This window comes from Colletes gigas, unplaced genomic scaffold (assembly GCF_013123115.1).
Source record: "Colletes gigas isolate AHSC1104 unplaced genomic scaffold, ASM1312311v1 Colletes_gigas_Sc00026, whole genome shotgun sequence".
Classification (NCBI taxonomy): domain Eukaryota; kingdom Metazoa; phylum Arthropoda; class Insecta; order Hymenoptera; family Colletidae; genus Colletes; species Colletes gigas.
This window is the reverse complement of record NW_025106655.1, coordinates 617,220-634,886: the sequence shown is the minus strand read 5'-3', so window position 1 is coordinate 634,886 and position 17,667 is coordinate 617,220. Positions and strand designations below refer to the sequence as shown.

General features: G+C 38.0%; 2 protein-coding genes across 2 annotated transcripts; both read right to left on the bottom strand.

Annotated features, from left to right (window-relative positions):
• Window positions 1-176: 176 nt before the first annotated feature.
• Window positions 177-5,445, bottom strand: LOC122401577. Its single transcript, XM_043403795.1, has 3 exons — window positions 5,091-5,445; window positions 3,389-3,547; window positions 177-1,625 (listed from the first exon to the last, which is right to left on the bottom strand). The coding sequence occupies exons 1-3, from the start codon at window positions 5,149-5,151 to the stop codon at window positions 1,384-1,386; spliced, it is 462 nt and encodes a 153-aa protein (XP_043259730.1). The 5' UTR covers window positions 5,152-5,445; the 3' UTR covers window positions 177-1,383.
• Window positions 5,446-10,778: 5,333 nt separating this feature from the next.
• On the bottom strand, window positions 10,779-15,963 carry LOC122401611. The gene is made up of 3 exons (XM_043403847.1): window positions 15,646-15,963; window positions 11,949-12,182; window positions 10,779-11,599 (listed from the first exon to the last, which is right to left on the bottom strand). Exons 1-3 carry the CDS (start codon window positions 15,704-15,706, stop codon window positions 11,367-11,369), a joined length of 528 nt encoding a protein of 175 aa, XP_043259782.1. The 5' UTR covers window positions 15,707-15,963; the 3' UTR covers window positions 10,779-11,366.
• Between the last annotated feature and the right edge of the window lie 1,704 nt (window positions 15,964-17,667).

Sequence of the window (17,667 nt, the reverse complement as noted above, 5' to 3'; positions counted from 1 at the left end):
ATGATAATTAAACACGCTCGTTAAAAGCTGCAAAATTTTTCAAGAGAAATAATAATATTCCAACGAATAAAACTATAATTCATCTTGTTACATTTTAAGTAAGTAATCGAATGGAAATGTTTGCTAAGGTGGAAATAAAATAAAGACACACGCAAAGGGGACAAGAAATGTTTCGATTCGGATATACAATAAATTTAATAAATTTTACAAAGTACATATCGCGACGATTGTGCTTTATTCTAAGGGAGAAAAACATAGCAACGAAGCGATTGACTGTTCGCAGAGAGGAATCTAATCTACATTAAAGATCAATAGAATTTCAAACAATTATAACGAAATGCTACTGAAACGAAACGCAGACATTCGCTGGCCGCGAAGCATCGTTAGAGAAAATTTCACGTTAACCTAAGCGTTGGACGGATATCTGATAAGCTATACTTTCCGTTTATTTTTGCCTTTTAAAGTAATTTCGCAATATAAGAGATAATGTAGAAAAAAGAGAAAGAGAGAACGAGGGAAATCTCAGTACAGTCCCCTAATTTTTTTAAAACAAATTTAAAAAAAATTTTTGAGAATTCTAGTCCTCACCAATAATTCGTGATGTGTAATTTCGTTCGTGGCTCTATTTTAAAAATATTCTTAGACTAGATGGTACAGTTTGTAATTTATCTTTCATTACTTTAATGAAATATTGTGCATTTCTTATTTCGTTCGAATTAAAAATTGTACGAAATTTGCACGTTGATGAAACAGTACAGTACCGAGAGATCCCATCAGTCAGATAAAAAAGAGCGTCGAAATCGAGGGAAAGGGGTTACTATCTACAACAGCGTGCGGTATTAAACGCGTATCAATTGATCGACCAAGAATTAAACGAATCGTGACGTGACGTTCGCCAAAGAATCACGGCTACCGTAACTACGAGGCAATCCGAATTAACAGTTTCCCTTTATTGTACAACCACGTCATCACGTATCAAATCTATATACATATATAATATGGTACAAAAGTAAACACCTCGTATCGAATAATTTTTTCGCGAAAGTGTCTGGAGGATTAAATTAAGTAAAGCTTTTAACGCGTTAGCGTAACTAAGGAAACGCGCCTCGAATGGATTCTACTTAGTACGCAACTTACAAGGTACCTAACTATAAAACACTAACGAGTTCGTCCCGACCCTGTAAAACGATTATTAACATAACGTCGCCGGAGTAACAATCTTTATTAACCGATAACCACCGCAAAACTGGCGCGAAAGAGACTTCCGTGATACAGATTTCGACCCGCGACGATTCTAAACGACCAGTTTGCCTTTACTGCTTTCGAAATCACGCCCCTTTTGAACACGATTTTTTTTTATTCGCGCGACGGGAACTCGCGACATTAAAGAACGTTGTACTTTGGTTGGAAGAAACGGAAACCGACGATGGCCAGAGCGGCGATGTAAAGAGACTGCACGATCGATGCACTCGTCGCCGAGTTGCAGAGATCGGTGCTGCAGATGTGGCAGGACTCGATCATGCTGCGACCGGAAATCGCCATTGCGCTGCAGGAACCGTCGGTGATGTCAGCTTCGTCGACGTTCGGAGTAGAGCACTGACGTATTACCACTCGTTCGCCATTTTCTGGAGAAGAAAATCAGTCAGTTTCGATGCAAAGTGATTCATGCATTCGTTAACACGAGGCTGTTAACAATCGAAATAATAGAAAAACAATTGCGTGACTTGATTTGGTTCGTAGATAGCATTTCGTATAACTGCCTTTTGCTTTCAAGATAGCATCTGTTCTTCTTGGGATTCTATTTATCAGAGAAAATCGACTAGCTATATTATTAAGTTTTCCACATTTTCTTTTTGTATTTGTACCATCTGTTTAGTTGTTTCGAATAACATTTCAGAAGCAGGTTTGCCAGTACCGAGCCTGTTTAATAAATGCAGGACAATTATCGCCTACACGGGGAAATCCTTATCTTCGGTTGGCGTGGAATGGTCCATTCACAATTTCCGGTTAAAATGCGCAATCGGCTGCGCAACGCAATGTTTCTGGCTTGTACCGGAATAAGGCATTGTTTGAACGATATAGCGCAACAGGTTGTGTAACGCTCGTGATTCAAAGTGTACCAAGATTCTCCGGAAGTAATTATGGCATTGTGCATGCAAATAAAACCTGGTTCTTTTGTATAGTGATTAATAATGTGAAACACACGCACCGCCGGCGATCGTTTACAGAAATTCTAGAACGATAACGAGGAACGACGCAGGTAAATATCGTTCCGTAACTTAAGATGGCTGATTAGTAGAAACAACAAGTAATTGGAGCCACTTTCTTTGAATTAACATTTTAAACATGATTACTGTTCTAATTTCTTCGTGGAAAATATAATTCATTGAATTTAATTTTGACGAAACATTTTTAAAAAACCTTTTTTTGCATAGGAAATTTTGCATATCTTCTTGCAGTACACTATGCATCAATTACTGCGAAACGTTTGCTTTCCTTTGTGTCGTATAATTATTCTTAACTGAATTATGCATACTCCGACAATTTATTTATTTATTCGTTCCAATGGGGACCTCCTTGGCACACCATAAAATAGAAAGAACGTTAACGCGTGATTTTAATAAAATTAATCGATGATGGAATAGACTGAAATGGTATCGTGGGCAGTAATATTCCGCTTGTTTTGTTTCCACATACGTGAATACGTGCGTCGTTAATCCCGTAATTCCAGTCACGTTAACACGATTAACCTCAATATTCATGAGCCTACACCGGCGAGTGATTTTTCTCTAACGCGGGTGTGGTTTCAACCTTGATGGCAGACGATTATCGCAATTATGGCAAAGGAGCGAGCGCCATGACTCACGGGCGCGACACTGCGCGCCACAACAATCGGTTCGAAGACGATGATCACGGGGTGATGCGACGATTTCACGCAACGAATGCGTCATCGTACACGTAAGGATCTTGCTCACGATCCTGCAGCGTATCGTTAATTTTATGACTGATGCCAAGAAACCTTGGCTGCAAACAAATTCCAACAAACACAGTCGATTGGAATCGATGCACAAAAAATCTTTTTACTAAGTTTTACCGCTTGAGTTTGATCTGTTATAAAAATTAATAAAAGAAAGAAAGAACAGTGATTGTCATAATACATCTAAAAAAAAAACAATTCCTTAACTATTATAAACAATATTATAAACAAAGTTCTATACACGTTTCATTCGTAAACAGATTTATACATCAGAATAATGGAATTTGAAATCGTAATGGGACTTCGAAGTCAATAGTAATATTTTTCAGGAAACAACATCAAATAATGTGGGAACAAGGGATTTGTTGACTTTCCTGATCGTTTGAATATTTACAAAGTAAATTCTTTTACCTCTTTTCACGATTTTTCGGCATATCGGCTTCGATGTTTCAAAGTAGCCACTTTCACATATTTTCGTATGAAAAGTCGATTGATGTTCCGTGATATTCATTGGGTCACCGCACAAAGCGTTCATATTGGATGCACAATCCCAGCATTTTAAAGCCGAACCTATCGGATGCATTACGAATTATTTCCTTATACAATAATTTTCTTATTCCTATTTCAATCACGATCACTGTCGCGTCGTATTATGCATACAAATCAAAATATAATTTAGCACAACACGAGTGCAAGATTAAATATACAGGGTGAGTTACGTAACTTGTCTACCCAGAATAACTATTAAAGTGTGCGTTCCATGAAAAGGTGTTTAATATAAAAATTATGTTTTATATAGAATATATGATACAATATTTAGTTAAAATAAAAACTACTCTGTGTCAAAGAATTACTGAAAGAATGATCAAAAAATTTGAAATACTTATATCGGATTAAATTATTTTTTAATTTGTATTTATACTTTACTTGCGTTTATTGAGTTTTTTGTATCACGTTTCTTGCGATAGAATTTTTGCAAGAATTGCTTACGTAACGTTTGAACACGTTTCTTGAGAACTGTAATAATATCATAATCTATCTCATTCTTGAAAGATTACTCATTTTATACTCTATCGCGAATCACGGAAACTCGAAAGAATGCAATAATTACGTAACTGGTTACTTCGCATCAACAATCGAACGATCTTCGTTGTTTTGCAAGTACGAAATAAATATAAAAACTGTGTAAAACGTAACGAAAATCGTTGTAATTAATTTTAATCGCGATTGCATTCGGACAATTGTTATGGAAATTATTATTATTGGTGTTAAGCAAATTATGACAATAGGTGGTAACAATACGTCTGACAAAATGATAATAATGTCACGTAACGAGACAATAAAACCAGCAATAAAGAATAATAACTTGAGTAAGAGAATACAAATGGAGATTTTAATAAAGAAATTACGTACTTAGGTTTACTCATGCTCTAGCAACCGGTTATTCAATGAGTCACGTCTAATGTCTAAATATTCTCGAAATTAACAGAAGCATGTAATAACAAAATTTCATTTATAAGTTACAATTTTAAAATTGTCAATTATCGAAAGGACTGTATTACAATTGATTACGAAAGTTAATTGTCATCACTAGACTGCGGATCTTTATGCAAATTCATATTTTTATTAATAGAATTAATAAAATGGGAGCTTTGTAGATGATTGTCTCAACCCTTAAATATAATAATTCGTATCTTACTTTAAGTATTTCTTATATTTTTGCATATTAAGTGCATTCTGTAGTCTCTTAAGAATTAAAATTCCCCATAAATGCATAAACATCCGCAGTCTAGACATCACTATCATCAGCTATTTTCTATATTTACCTTTCAGTTCATTCTTCGATTAATTTAAAAATATATTCTCTGCAAAAATTCTGCGCTTTCCAAGAAATTATCGATACAAAAATATATATTCCAGCGTTCTAACTTCTATGTACACCGAAAAAGCTACAAAGAATATCCCCAGTTGGAATTCAGATGGTTGCTTCTTCATTGATCGCGAGTTCTCAATAAACGATAATTCTATTCACACTCGAAAAGAGAAATTTATTTCAAACGCACGGAACATCCAAGGGGTATTCTCCGTAACGTGGACAGGATTTTCGACTCACCTGACCGTGCAAGAACGACCAGCCCGAGAGCCAGGAGCATCCACTCGAATCTGGAAGACATTCTGACGGGTCACTCGGAGATTTCAACGCTTTTCCCAATCGAATTCGATCGATCGTTGTCGACACGGATCGCAAACGACGCGGTTCCTCGATGGGCCAGAAAACGATACGTAATTGTCGTGGTGAAATAGACGGAAAGGAGCTGACCAGGCGTCACGGAACGTGTTCACTACGATACTGAAGAGGCAACACCCCCTTTTTGCCGAGAGCGTACGCACAGTCTCCTTTTTCCCTGGCTCCCTCTCTCTGGTTTCTTCGCTCGGGCACGCGGCTAACGTGGACCAACGTAATAACGCGTGTCGTGCCTAATAACCCCGTAACCCCTCCGCGGACGATGTAACTGTCAGGAAGTAGGAGTCAAGAGCAAACAACCGAAGGAGGCTTTCGAGAGAACACGAGAGACGAAACAATAATGGCGGATAGGGGAAGGGAGAGACAGAGACCGACATTACTCGCGGCCCTCATTGGTCTCATTAGAATAATTACGGGCTCGTCGAACGCTCTGGGATCTTTCGAGGTGGAAACCAGAGTATATGCTCAAAACTAGAGTAAGCGTTCGTTTCGTCTACGTGGGCACTCGAATTGCACAGACGTTTCACATACCATGATCCCTGCTCTCTAAATACGCGAACGTTAGCTATTTTTATTAAAATTGCCGTACTAATATACACGTAACTACGAAGTAAATGTAAAGTCATTGACGCATTGTTTTGAACGTTTCGTTACATGACAGGTACAAAATGGCGCCCGATGCTATTTCCGTCCCATTATTACCAATCGTGCAACTCTCAACGAACACGTTACAAAAATTTCGATCGCGACACGCGACGAAGCCGAGGCCAGTCACGAGCCACATTTTATACAGACTGTTTACGAGTCACAATATCAGTGGAAACTCGTAACGCTTTTTCCAATCGTCCACGATCTCCCTGACTCGATCATTCTAACGTGGTTTATGGTCCCTGTCTTTCCCCCCGACCATCCTCTTTTATCCAGCGTATCCAAAACTCGTATCTTTGCGTTTCCTACCGGTTCTTGCAAATTCAATCACATTACTCTGTACCGACGTTCTGGCTGACTGAGTACGCGACGGAGATGGATTCCCTGCTACCTTGTTTACGAGATCGTTGCATCGAACACCATCTATTTGTTTAATCCGATTCCCTCCGATCTATCTTCTCTGTCTGTTTTTTTTAGTTTTATTCAATTGTTGCTCCAATAGTCTGCACTTTCGAATTGGATAGTGATGTAATGGCGCATCATTGAATTTGAATTTGCAATCGTTCGAGTTACTCACAGATCTCTAAACGCAGGATTACAAAGTGAGGCCTGCCGACTCGTTAAGAAGGTCTTGCCAGGGGTCAGGAGACCAGTTAACCCCAGAAGGCATTACCAAATTGACTCGAGCATTTGACCCTTTCTCTTCGATCGTACGAACGTACGCGCGGGTACGTGTGCAACCACGAACGCACGTTTTAATGTATTCCGAGTTAAAAGTTACTACCATCTACGCGAAGCTTGCATCAAACGGGCTATGTCTCCCTGTTCATTCATAAAGCCATTTAATTTCTGCCTTGGAAGTCAACAGCCGTTTCCGGCCGCGCGACGTCATCGTCTTTCCTTTCGATTCGATAACTGAAAAACAAACTTCCCTCATCAACGCGGTAGCAAGCTTTGGCTCCACTTCGAATAATAAATTAACCTTCTTTTTATTATATACGAACGAAAAAAAATATTTGCACTCGTCGGAGGAAAAGCTTTATTAGTTACATTTTACAAAATTCTTTATAGCATTGGATGATACGAGTAGGATAACAAAGTGTAGAAATTTATGTAACGTACAACTGTAATTTATAATAGTTGTACGTGTAGTTTAGTTGTTTGTTCGTAAACAGTTGGAAGAACGATTAGAGCAGGAGGTAAACATTATAAGAGATACGTTGATAGAGAAATTAAGAGAAAAAGGTGTATCGAATGCCACGGTATAAATAAATAATAGGATCCTTGACCGTTGCAAGCATAATTGTTGCAGAAGGAACACATGATGCTGGACTTGGGAAAATATTCCTCGTGCTGGCAGTATCCATCGATTTCGCGTGACGGCACGCAACCTCGCACCGTCACCAGGACGTCCCTATCTGCATCATTAAGGAAATAGTTGCTTCATAGCCCCGCCACTTTCAAGGCAACATTTTAATTGCAAAAACTCGAAGCTATAAATTCGACGAAAATTAATACGGCAAGAAACAGAGCTGTTGCTTATCGCGCGATCTGAGACCGCCAAGGAATTTTAAGGTCGAATTCCAAACGTGCTCTCTGTGATCCGTGAAATGAAAAAAAAAAAAATAGTGGCCCATTTCTTTTAAGAAATATTTGCAATTCGGTGTAAAATTAACAAATTTTTAATCTAAATATTAAATAGCAAAGTTTCTCAGTTTCAAGGTTATTTGAACTTTGTTTAAAATAGAGACCTGTATTTTTATGATAGACTTTATCTTACAACGATGTTTAATGAGTTTTTAAAAAAATGTTCTATTATTGAGAGAATTCGTGGAAAGGTTAAGTTTGAGAAACGTTGTACAAGACCAGTTATATCTTCGACGGTTTACGACAGTGTTCTCGATACGCTTCGCGTCAATATCAAGGAATTTTTCTGTCGTTAACGTGCCTCGTTCAAATTCGTTTGTGCGTTCCGACGATTAGGCTACCGCGTATGTGGACAAATGCAATCGACGTTGGCGTAAGCGCGCACGAGGACGCGATGCGTGCACGTACGTAATAAAGGTCATCGCACGCAGGAGCAATCTAGTGTTACGTGTGAAAATACAAACGGGACGAGCACTTTTTGATTTAAATCAAATTTAAAGGGAAGATTCCCGTGCAACAGCTCTAAAATTTGTGTCTATTATTCATTACATACGTAGAATCTTGTTAACCTCGTGTAGCACCTGTCAAAAAATAAAAAATCGAAACGTTTATAGCGTTTGGAAAGAAAATGAACTTTATATCTGTTCCATTTTGAGTTCTGTTGCATCGTAAAAGTGCTCGTCCCCAGTTGTACCTCCCCTCCTCTTATTAGTTATGCAGTATACGCACAAAGAATGACGCTTTTGACACAATGATGACTGCCATTTTGAGGACAAGCAACTAAGTCGAAACGAGGCGTTGGGTTGTACGGGTCATTGCACTCCGTCGTGTGGCCATCCCTTAAATCAGTGTTGCAGCCATAACACCATAAGGTCCCTCCACTTGCATACTCTGTTAACCAACAGCATGGTTTTCAAATAACGAACAAAAACTAACGAATTCCTTCATCATTGCCATATTTTCCCTTTCGAATTAGCCAACTTTATTCTTAACGTCCAACTAATTTCATTTCGATTCATTTGTTTTGTTTTCTATATACATGAGGAGATAACTTTAAAATTTCACGAAAGAAGCTGCGTTACACGGAAGAACGTTACTTAGAGGACATTTTGCCAGGCACATTTAACAAGTTGTTTCCTCCCTTTCTTCAGATGCGACACAGTTACCGTAAGAACCAAAGCGGAGGCACTTTTCTCATTAAGAGTCTTTCGCGATAATAATTCCACTTTGCAACGCGATTCGCCGCTGTATCCATCGTTCTTAATCGTGTACGAAAATATTAAAAAAGAATAACGTTGTTTAATATATCTTTTAAAAATTATTCGCCGTGTTTACTGTGAGAGTTTAATTTGGGGGGAATTTTTAAAGGAATTCTCGAGCTTTGTTGTATTCCGATTCGTCACGGTAGCCCAATTAATCGCAGAATAAATTTACTCGGTAATAAATGAAATCGTTTAATCAACCTGTTTGAGAAGTTAATCGACGGGATTACAACGGTCAATAAAAACAATCGAATTACGACGTTGGTTGCGGTTGGCTAATTAACGAGCCATTTGAATATTTTTGAGGATAAATAAAATGAATCTAATTATTACTTACTTGAACACACACTTTTTTCTGTTCTTCTTTTCGTCACAACTACACCAACGTTATTGATTTTACTCTAAGAAACTTTATTCCTTATCGTTTTGATCAATTTATACTTTAAAAGCGTGTCAAGGTTTATATTATCTTGCGTTAATTATTTAATCTTATATTTGAACTTTTCTCTGAGTAAAATTAGTTACAACAGCTTATCGGTATATTTTCAATAAACGTCTGTAAGCTACATAAACGGTTAACAAACGTTACAGGTAGTTGGAGAAATTAATCTCGAACAATTTACCAATGTAGACACTCAACGATTGTACTAAATTGCACGATCAGGCACATTCGTGTAATAATTGTCCGATAGCGGTAGTAAAAATTACAAATCAGAAAATCTACTTACCGAAACTCATTAAAATGATCGCTATCGTTAAACTGTGCTGTCCAACCATGGTGGTTCCACCTTGAGATCTACGTCTCAAATCTCCTCGTTACCTGTTATCTTATCTCTCGCAATAAAAGCAAGAACTAGCATGCCACTGTAGAAAATGTACGTATGGCCTTTCGTTTATGCAACGAAATATAAACGTTAACAGTGTTAAGTATCGTGGGTGTTGGTGCTGCACTGGATCGATCGAATCGCGGTGAAACAGTTTGCGTAAAAAAAAAAATTGTATTCACCGTTACTGCTTCCAACAATGTTCAGATCTTGCTTTACCTTGTTTTAATAATTACAATATGTAAACACCTTAGTGATACTGCGTGTGATTAATAGACTCTGATTAATATCCTGATAACATTGCTTTCGAAGCTTTCTTTTTAAAACAAACAAAAATAAACATAAAGATATCAAGTGATCAATATACATGTATATATAAGTGAGCAGCAATATTTTCTTAATTTAATTTTGCGTTACTTAAATGAAATTAAAGAAGGATAGGAAGGCTTATTAAACGATTCGTGTTATACGTTTTATAAGTATTTCTGTGCCTGTAGTTTGAAAAATCCTTTTTCACGGAATTCTGGATGTTGCTTTAACGACAATACGACGGAATCGTTCAATATACATTTTATTGCTCGTTATAATCTTCGTGTAATAATATTTTATTTGTCCTTGAGAAGCTCGATAGCATAATTTCTCTGTGCAGACGTTCCCATTCGAAAGTCACATTTGTTAAGCCCTCCCGTCTGCGCGACACACATACGTACGCATATAATTGTATTTAATAAATTTATGCTTGCAGCGTCGAGCCTCGTTCGAACCATCGATTCGCGAATGCACTTTAACGAATACAATAATATTCAAATTTTCATTTGCGGGGAACGCGGCCACGCGATCGTCGGGAATGGTTTTGATCGTTGTATGCAACTATATAGACCTCGTTTCGAGTTCAGTCTCGAACAGGGCCTTGGACCGCTCGAATAATTCAATATTCGAACAATATTATTCGCGCAAGAAAGTATTCCATTATCACTACGAACATAAATAAGTACTTAAATATCATTATTCAAACATTACTGCAAACGCAAGAAAGTGTTTTGATATTTTTATTTCAATAAAATATTATTGAAATAAGAAACGACATTATCATTTGAACGATACAGTATTTACATATCATTGAAACGAGAAATTATTAAAATAATAAAAACGTTCGAATGCTCAAGAATGTTTGAACAGTATTGGAAATAATATTTATCGAGCATTCGAATACGCAATAATTCGGCGGTCCGTAGTCCCGAAACGAAATCGAGCAGAATGTCACATTTCCGTTTCTAATTATTTCACGCGTCCCACTTTGCGTCGAGGCGAGGCAGAGGCGAGATATAAACGGCCCTAAACCGAATTTAACGAAGGAATTAGCCAGAAAATTACGTTGCGAACTCCCCCGTAATGTTTGCTCCAGAAATTTCGCTCCGTCCGCCCCGTGATTTCGCGGAGACTCAACGATCCGTTTAACGTTCTTTCGGCCGAGGGATCCGGAAGTGCTGCGTACAAAAAAAAAGAAAAAAAATATCAACGTGGCCCGATTCACCGAAGAATTAAAAAATTTTATAGAACAACAACGGCAAATGTTGGAACTCGATCTCGATTTCCGGTTTCGTAACGCAAGGGTTGTCCGCCGCGTGCAGTTTTGTGAACATGACACAACATGGAACATCGATGAACAATGTGTATATGGTGTTCGAGTTTTAGAATGCGCTGTGGAACGATCGTAACGCGTATTCGATCGCAATTAAATCTGTGTACACGTTAGCGGAGGGTTACGCTCTATTGTAAAGACCGCCGAAAATTACAGACCCGACCAACGACAATAGAACGAGGAAAATCCTGGCGGAAATGGCGACCGAACTGTTGCAGGCGTCGTGCGTGCAAAGATCGCAGTGCTCCAGACGGTACAAGTCGGAGGAAAACTTTCCTTGTATCGCTCTGCACGGATCGATGGTCTCCGTCTTCGCTGTCTGGCAGTTCCTCACCGTGACCTCCTGTTTGTCCACTGATAACAGAAAGATTCGAGCGTTTAACGATGTTTGTCGGACGATAAGCCTCGTCTCTCGACTCTCGTTGAGCGGCAAAGATGCGTGAGCAACGTGTGAAATACTAAATGTAATCTTAATGGATGGATCGATCGATGAATTTTGTATTTAATCGTGATATGGAATGTTACATTTTGGTAAATAAAAGGACTGATGATGTTAGTATGTACTTAGAGATCTTGTATAAAGCAACGCAGAAACGTTTGATCAAATTAATATAAACGGTATTGGGTTGGAAGCGTAAATTACGAAAACATCGAGAATTTTGTTTAAATTCGTCCACCGTGAACGATTTGATTAAAAATTTACCCATAAGAACCATCTTCGCGCAGGCCATTGGCGCAGCAGTCTGGTACTGCTGCGAATTGTCGACCTCGAAAATGCGAGATATTGCGCTTAAAGCTCCATACTGTTGAACGTTCAGTTGCCAGTCGACCATATTCTTCATAGTACATTCGACAGGTTTGATGTCGTGTGCTTTTGGATCAGTGTCACAGCCCTCGTTCGTGAGCGAAGTGCACATGTAGCACTTCAATTTTTCGTCTGAAAAATGAAAGATCCTAGCGTAACGTGTTTCGACATTCACGCTAGCAGAAACAACGTGTCGATATTGCATTAATATCACGGGAGAACGATTTAACTTTGACGCGACGGTTTAAAAAATTCCGTCGAACGGAAAACTTTTAAAATACGTTTATTTAAATTGAAATTACTTCCGTAAGCCAAATATAATTTGTCTTGTAAAGAATTTCATATTAAATAGTAAACAATATTGGGAACCAAGTCATTGGCCGGTCGCAAAATAAATAAAAAAATGTTCTTGCTGAAATTTTTATATCCAAATTGTTCGTACGATAGCAGTAATTACGATCAAAATAGGGGGCAAGTTGGAACAAAAAAGAATAACGACTATTCGCGATAAAAATAAGTCGTACGTGCGAAAAGGAAGTTTTTCATTCTCGTATTCGTACACACTGCTATGACTTGGCTAATATATCTCTCCAGAATTCATTATTTTTACCGCTTCTTGTGCTTGTACACGTTGTCAGTGGCATAATTTCCATCCTACCAGGCTTACTAAATTATTCCGTTCTCAGTGCCCGTCGAGTTATCGCGATGAGAGGATACAATTGAATATTAGGGCGGAACTATTTCTCGGTTTTATCACTCTATCACGATTAAAAAGTTGCTCGAAAATTGAAGATACTAAAATTAGTATACACCTTTATAATTGTAACAAATTTTCAAAGGACGGTATTTTAAACGATTCGTGGTAATATTTTATAACAGCTTATCACGGAAGTTCCCCGAAAGAAGTAAATAATCTGTTCCCTCTGGCGCCTGGTAGACGCCCCCACGACGCCGTGTCCCTTTCGACCATCACATAATTCTAACTAACCAATGGAGTGTGCTTTCGCGTCGTAAGAATGTTTATGGTCGCGAGTAACTTCCCAGCGTCTCTTTTCGCTCTATGCTGAATACAGATATGCATTATAACGTATATCTATGTACAACGACGCAACAGAAAAATCGAGAACGTTAACAAATAAAATGTTCAATTTCATTCTTTAATCCGTTGCTTATTTCATATTAATATGAATATAAACACCGTTTTCTTTTTTTATATTTATTATTACTCACGGTAGGTTACTTTTTATTTTGTTTCGGTAATAGTTAGCATCGTTGATTGCGATAGTTTTATCCAGAAATGTGAGAAACAACTTTTCGAGAGAAAAAAAGAATTACGATCGAAGACAGCAGCAAAAAGACTTGGACGTTCGAAGAGTGCTGTTGCAGAGTTTGCTACCAAACTCGGAAATTATGGTGAAAGGTAACGCGCGGAACGTCCCAAGATGCTCTTGCCACAATACGAGCGTAAATTGCTTCGAACAGTTCCCAACTCTACGAAAACTATAAACGATATAAGAAACGAGCGCAATTTATATGTTTCGAAAAGTACTGTTTACCAAAGTATCGCAAGAAATCTTCGTGTTCCTCGACGTGAAATGAAATCAGCTTTAAAAACTCGAGGATGCCCGGGAAGAAAGAAGACAGATGTTCACCAAAGGAAACGTAAATCGAGATTGAGAGTATTTTTATCGAAATTATGTTAAGTCATCGTCGGTGGCGAGAAAGAAATTTAATTTGAACGAACCTGATGATTTTTCAGTCATGCATCGAAACACGAACTTTATTGCGATCTTTTATATTTTATGACGCGTACCTACACGTTCTGAGGCGAAATTTTAAAAAGAGCGCAGAGAAATTTGGGTCGTTACGTGATTTTTATTTCCGACGTGACGATCATTTTAAGCAGCTTTTTTCAAAGGGTGCTCAACGGAGTTCTAGAGTTCCGTAAGATCCACTCGGGGGTTGGAGGTCAAAACTAGTTTCGTAATTATCATTGTTGGTTATAACGAAGGCAGAAAATTGTTGCACGAACGTTTTTTCGAAACTAACGCCTGCAAAATGTAAATAAGCTTAATTTCTTTTTTGATATCTTCAAAGACAACATGAAATATATTATTTTATATGCCGTATCGAACAGTTTAGTTTAACCTCTTCACGCCCTTGGCCACATATGTGGACGTTTTTTTTTTATAATTATAGTTACTGTAAATAATAAATAGGTCCAAAAAAAGAAAAAAAAATCGTCCTTGAGGAGGTTAATTTACGTATATCGTGATCGAAGATTTTTCTGTGGAAGTACTCTCTTACGTTGGAGAGCCACAGTGCGTAGTTATTATTTGGGTCGCGGCGTCGTGGCGCCGCGAGTCGAGACGCTACTCACGCTGGTAAGCTTCAGCCAATCGCAGTTCGACAAACTGCAGTTAACCTACTATTCTTCTGTTTTGAAGCTATTCGAAAACGACCGAAAATTTCAATGATCTTCAAAATTACAGACATCACTACCCACGATCCTAATCGGGCAATCAGCAAGTATAATATCGAAACGTCCTTACAGTTTACTAAAGTGTATCGAGCAAACGTCAAATTGTATCATAATAATATATACAGTAGTTACTAAAACAGATATATTTAAAAATTAAAAACTGTGATTAATTCCAGTATATTGACAACAAGTAATCAACGTTAAATAAATGTTAAACTATATTTAAAAAAACTAAATTTCACTAGTTCAACAAAATCTAAGATGTATTATAAATGCAAAGGCAAATGTTACTGAAAACAAGTAGAAATTGCTAATCGTAGTTAAAGTAGTAAATTTGAACTATATTTCTATGAAATTTTACAAAATACATGTTCGAAATATATGAAAATGAATAGGGGAATATATCTTTGGTCGCTCAAGAGTGAAAATTATTACGATAGCGAAAATGCCGTAAGTTTCACTGGAACGAAAGTAGTAATGCATTTGCTATGTCGGACGGTGGGTAACTTGTTGCAGTTATTTCAACTCGTTTCGCGGATAACTTTTTCTCGGGAACAGACGTAAAAATGTTCGACCGAAAAATGTTCCCAGCAATCGAATTCGTACGTAAAATAAAAAGTACAACTACAATAACATTATAATTAATACTCGGGAATCCATTTTATTATTTGCGTAAAATCTTTTACTTTGTCCTGCTTAAACGTGCAATTCTCTCCGACATACACTGGGACTTCCAATTACATACGTGTATTACACCCTCTGACCCCTCGTGCGCTTTCGTGTTTACGTTCAAAGTGGCGCTGAGTTCATTTCATCAAAGAACCATTGTTCGTACAAAACATCGAAAACTCAACGAAATTGATAATCGAAAATAACCTACTACGAGTCTAAAAAATTTAAAAAAAAAAAACACTCTTCGTGTCACTTTGACAGTTGGTAAAATCACTGATAATCGAACCTGATAATTTCGTCACTCTAGGAGAGCAAACTTTCTTTTTCGCTTTCACTAATATCTCACTGAACGTGAGAAAGAAAAACAAAATTTAAGAGGGAAGAAAAGCTATCCGCGTTTGGTCATTCTCTGCGCGGAAAGCGTATTCATAGAATATTCACCTGAACGAACTACCAAGACGAGCGCGAAACCGACGATTAGCACTGGGATCCTTCGATTCATGCTGGCGGTTGCGTGCGACGGTTTCCCTTTTCGTCGGAATAAATTCGTGGTCGGCGAACGGAACGCGACTGCGATGCGTGACGGAGAGCAAAGCACTGGCTCCGTGAAGGGTTGTCGTCGAGTCCACGGCCTGATCGCGAGTACGAGATTGCGAGATTCGCCACTCACCACGCCACTCCTCTCCTATTTCCACCGTAACGTTTCTCACCCCCGCCAACGCGGCTCGCGTACTCGCGCAAGGCGCGTAGATTTCGCCCGCTTGGTGAATCTCTCGCTGGATCGTTGGGTGCGGATCAACGCGGCGCGTTCACCGTCCCACCGTATTTCACGAACTCCCTCTATACGTGTTTACGTTCCGCGCTTGAAAACACGCCGTCAGAATGGTCGCCAATTTTCTGAAACGTACTAATTTTACGTTTCACGCGCGGCTCCCTGCTGCCTAGAATCGCAACGAGCCCCAATCTACGCGCTTTGTCCCTTCTTTCTATCATCGTAACTCGCTTTATAAATAATAAAAAGCGTTAATGATAATTCTACAGGGGGAAATAAGTCGAAAACGAGGAATAGAATTTTTTAAAATAACGCTTCGTTTTCGAGATGATTGAATTTAAAAATTTGTACTTTATTGCGTGGACGATAGATTTTGAAACTCGATTTCCTGAAATTTTATTCTTTATTCTCGATTTGTTTCTTCCATGTAGAATTATCTCCTGCTCGGCCTCCTATCTTGGGTCAGATAAGGCTAAACGCTCCCCCGAGAACGCCGCGAAGTTTCCCTCCGTTCGAATCTAAACTATACATCTCGACATATGGGAATATTGATCCTTTTACACAAATGTACGGTATTGCAAATCATTTAGAATTTTGTGGCTGTTTACATTTACTGTATCACAGAGGATGTTTAATATAACAGATTGATTTGGTTGGATAAAGTATAATACGTCCTACAATTTGATTATCTATTGATTCAGTCCACGAAATGGCACATCTTTCTTGAAATACAAAGACGTTCGATTGACCATCAATGCATATTATAGATCTCAAAAACGTCATCTCGTGTAGAAGATTCGTCACGCCATGAAATAAAAAATTCGTTCGCTGAGCATTGTCGTTTTTCAGAAGATTTTCTGCACGCGAGTAATATGGTATGGATATATCCGATTGTTATGCAATATACGACGAATAGATTCTATAGTAACATTATATTTAGAACTTAGATTCGCGCATTGATGCCAGGTGTGTTATTTGTATCCTGGAGCAGTGCCGAATTAAGGTCTTCAGGCCCGAGGCTAAGGAACAATTAGAGTTTTTAAAATTTAAATCCCAATCTTAGAAGCGACTTTGCAATTATTCGCTGAGATATCAAGCTTTCAGTGCCAGAAACCACATTTAATTTAAACCATACTATTTACAAAGTGCAGTTTATTTTAGGTATTTAACACTGCACCTTCCACGACCGGTCGAATGATCGTTTTTTAAATTTTTAACATACAATGTTATTTTACTGCCATTTTTCAATATTCACTTCTGTTCTTACTGTTTGTTTTCTGAAAAAAATATCTAGTCTGTCCGGTCACCTAACCGGTTGAACGATTCATATTTTTTTGTAACAAATCGGATAAAATTCGATATAAAAGTCTGGTTAGCTTCCAATGAAAATAGGAAATATATAGGAAAGATGAAAGGGGAGAATCTTCTATTTCCACTGTCTTAAAAATCTAACAATACGTATTAAAAATAGTTAAAATTTACACGCATGTAGTTCCGAAACTGCTAGTGTTTTTTTCAAAATTGAGACACTGTTAGAAAGGGCAAGGCCTCCCCTTTAAAACGGTTTTTGGTTTTTGACGATCCGACTTTCCGTTTTCGAGATATCGTAATTTAAATGAAGCGGCAATTTTTTGAATTCTACTATGATCTCTCTGTCAGCCTTACAGAAGCCTATTAATGCGCATTAAAAA

Excerpts from the sequence above, each read along its gene's own strand:
- LOC122401611 (XM_043403847.1), bottom strand. The coding sequence starts at position 15,706 with ATGAATCGAAGGATCCCAGTGCTAATCGTCGGTTTCGCGCTCGTCTTG. Across the intron at positions 12,183-15,645 it reads CGTCTTGGTAGTTCGTTCAG|ACGAAAAATTGAAGTGCTAC; the intron begins GTGAATATTCTA and ends TTCATTTTTCAG. Across the intron at positions 11,600-11,948 it reads CGCGAAGATGGTTCTTATGG|TGGACAAACAGGAGGTCACG; the intron begins GTAAATTTTTAA and ends TTCTGTTATCAG.
- LOC122401577 (XM_043403795.1), bottom strand. The coding sequence starts at position 5,151 with ATGTCTTCCAGATTCGAGTGGATGCTCCTGGCTCTCGGGCTGGTCGTT. Across the intron at positions 3,548-5,090 it reads GGTCGTTCTTGCACGGTCAG|GTTCGGCTTTAAAATGCTGG; the intron begins GTGAGTCGAAAA and ends TGCATCCGATAG. Across the intron at positions 1,626-3,388 it reads CCGAAAAATCGTGAAAAGAG|AAAATGGCGAACGAGTGGTA; the intron begins GTAAAAGAATTT and ends TTTCTTCTCCAG.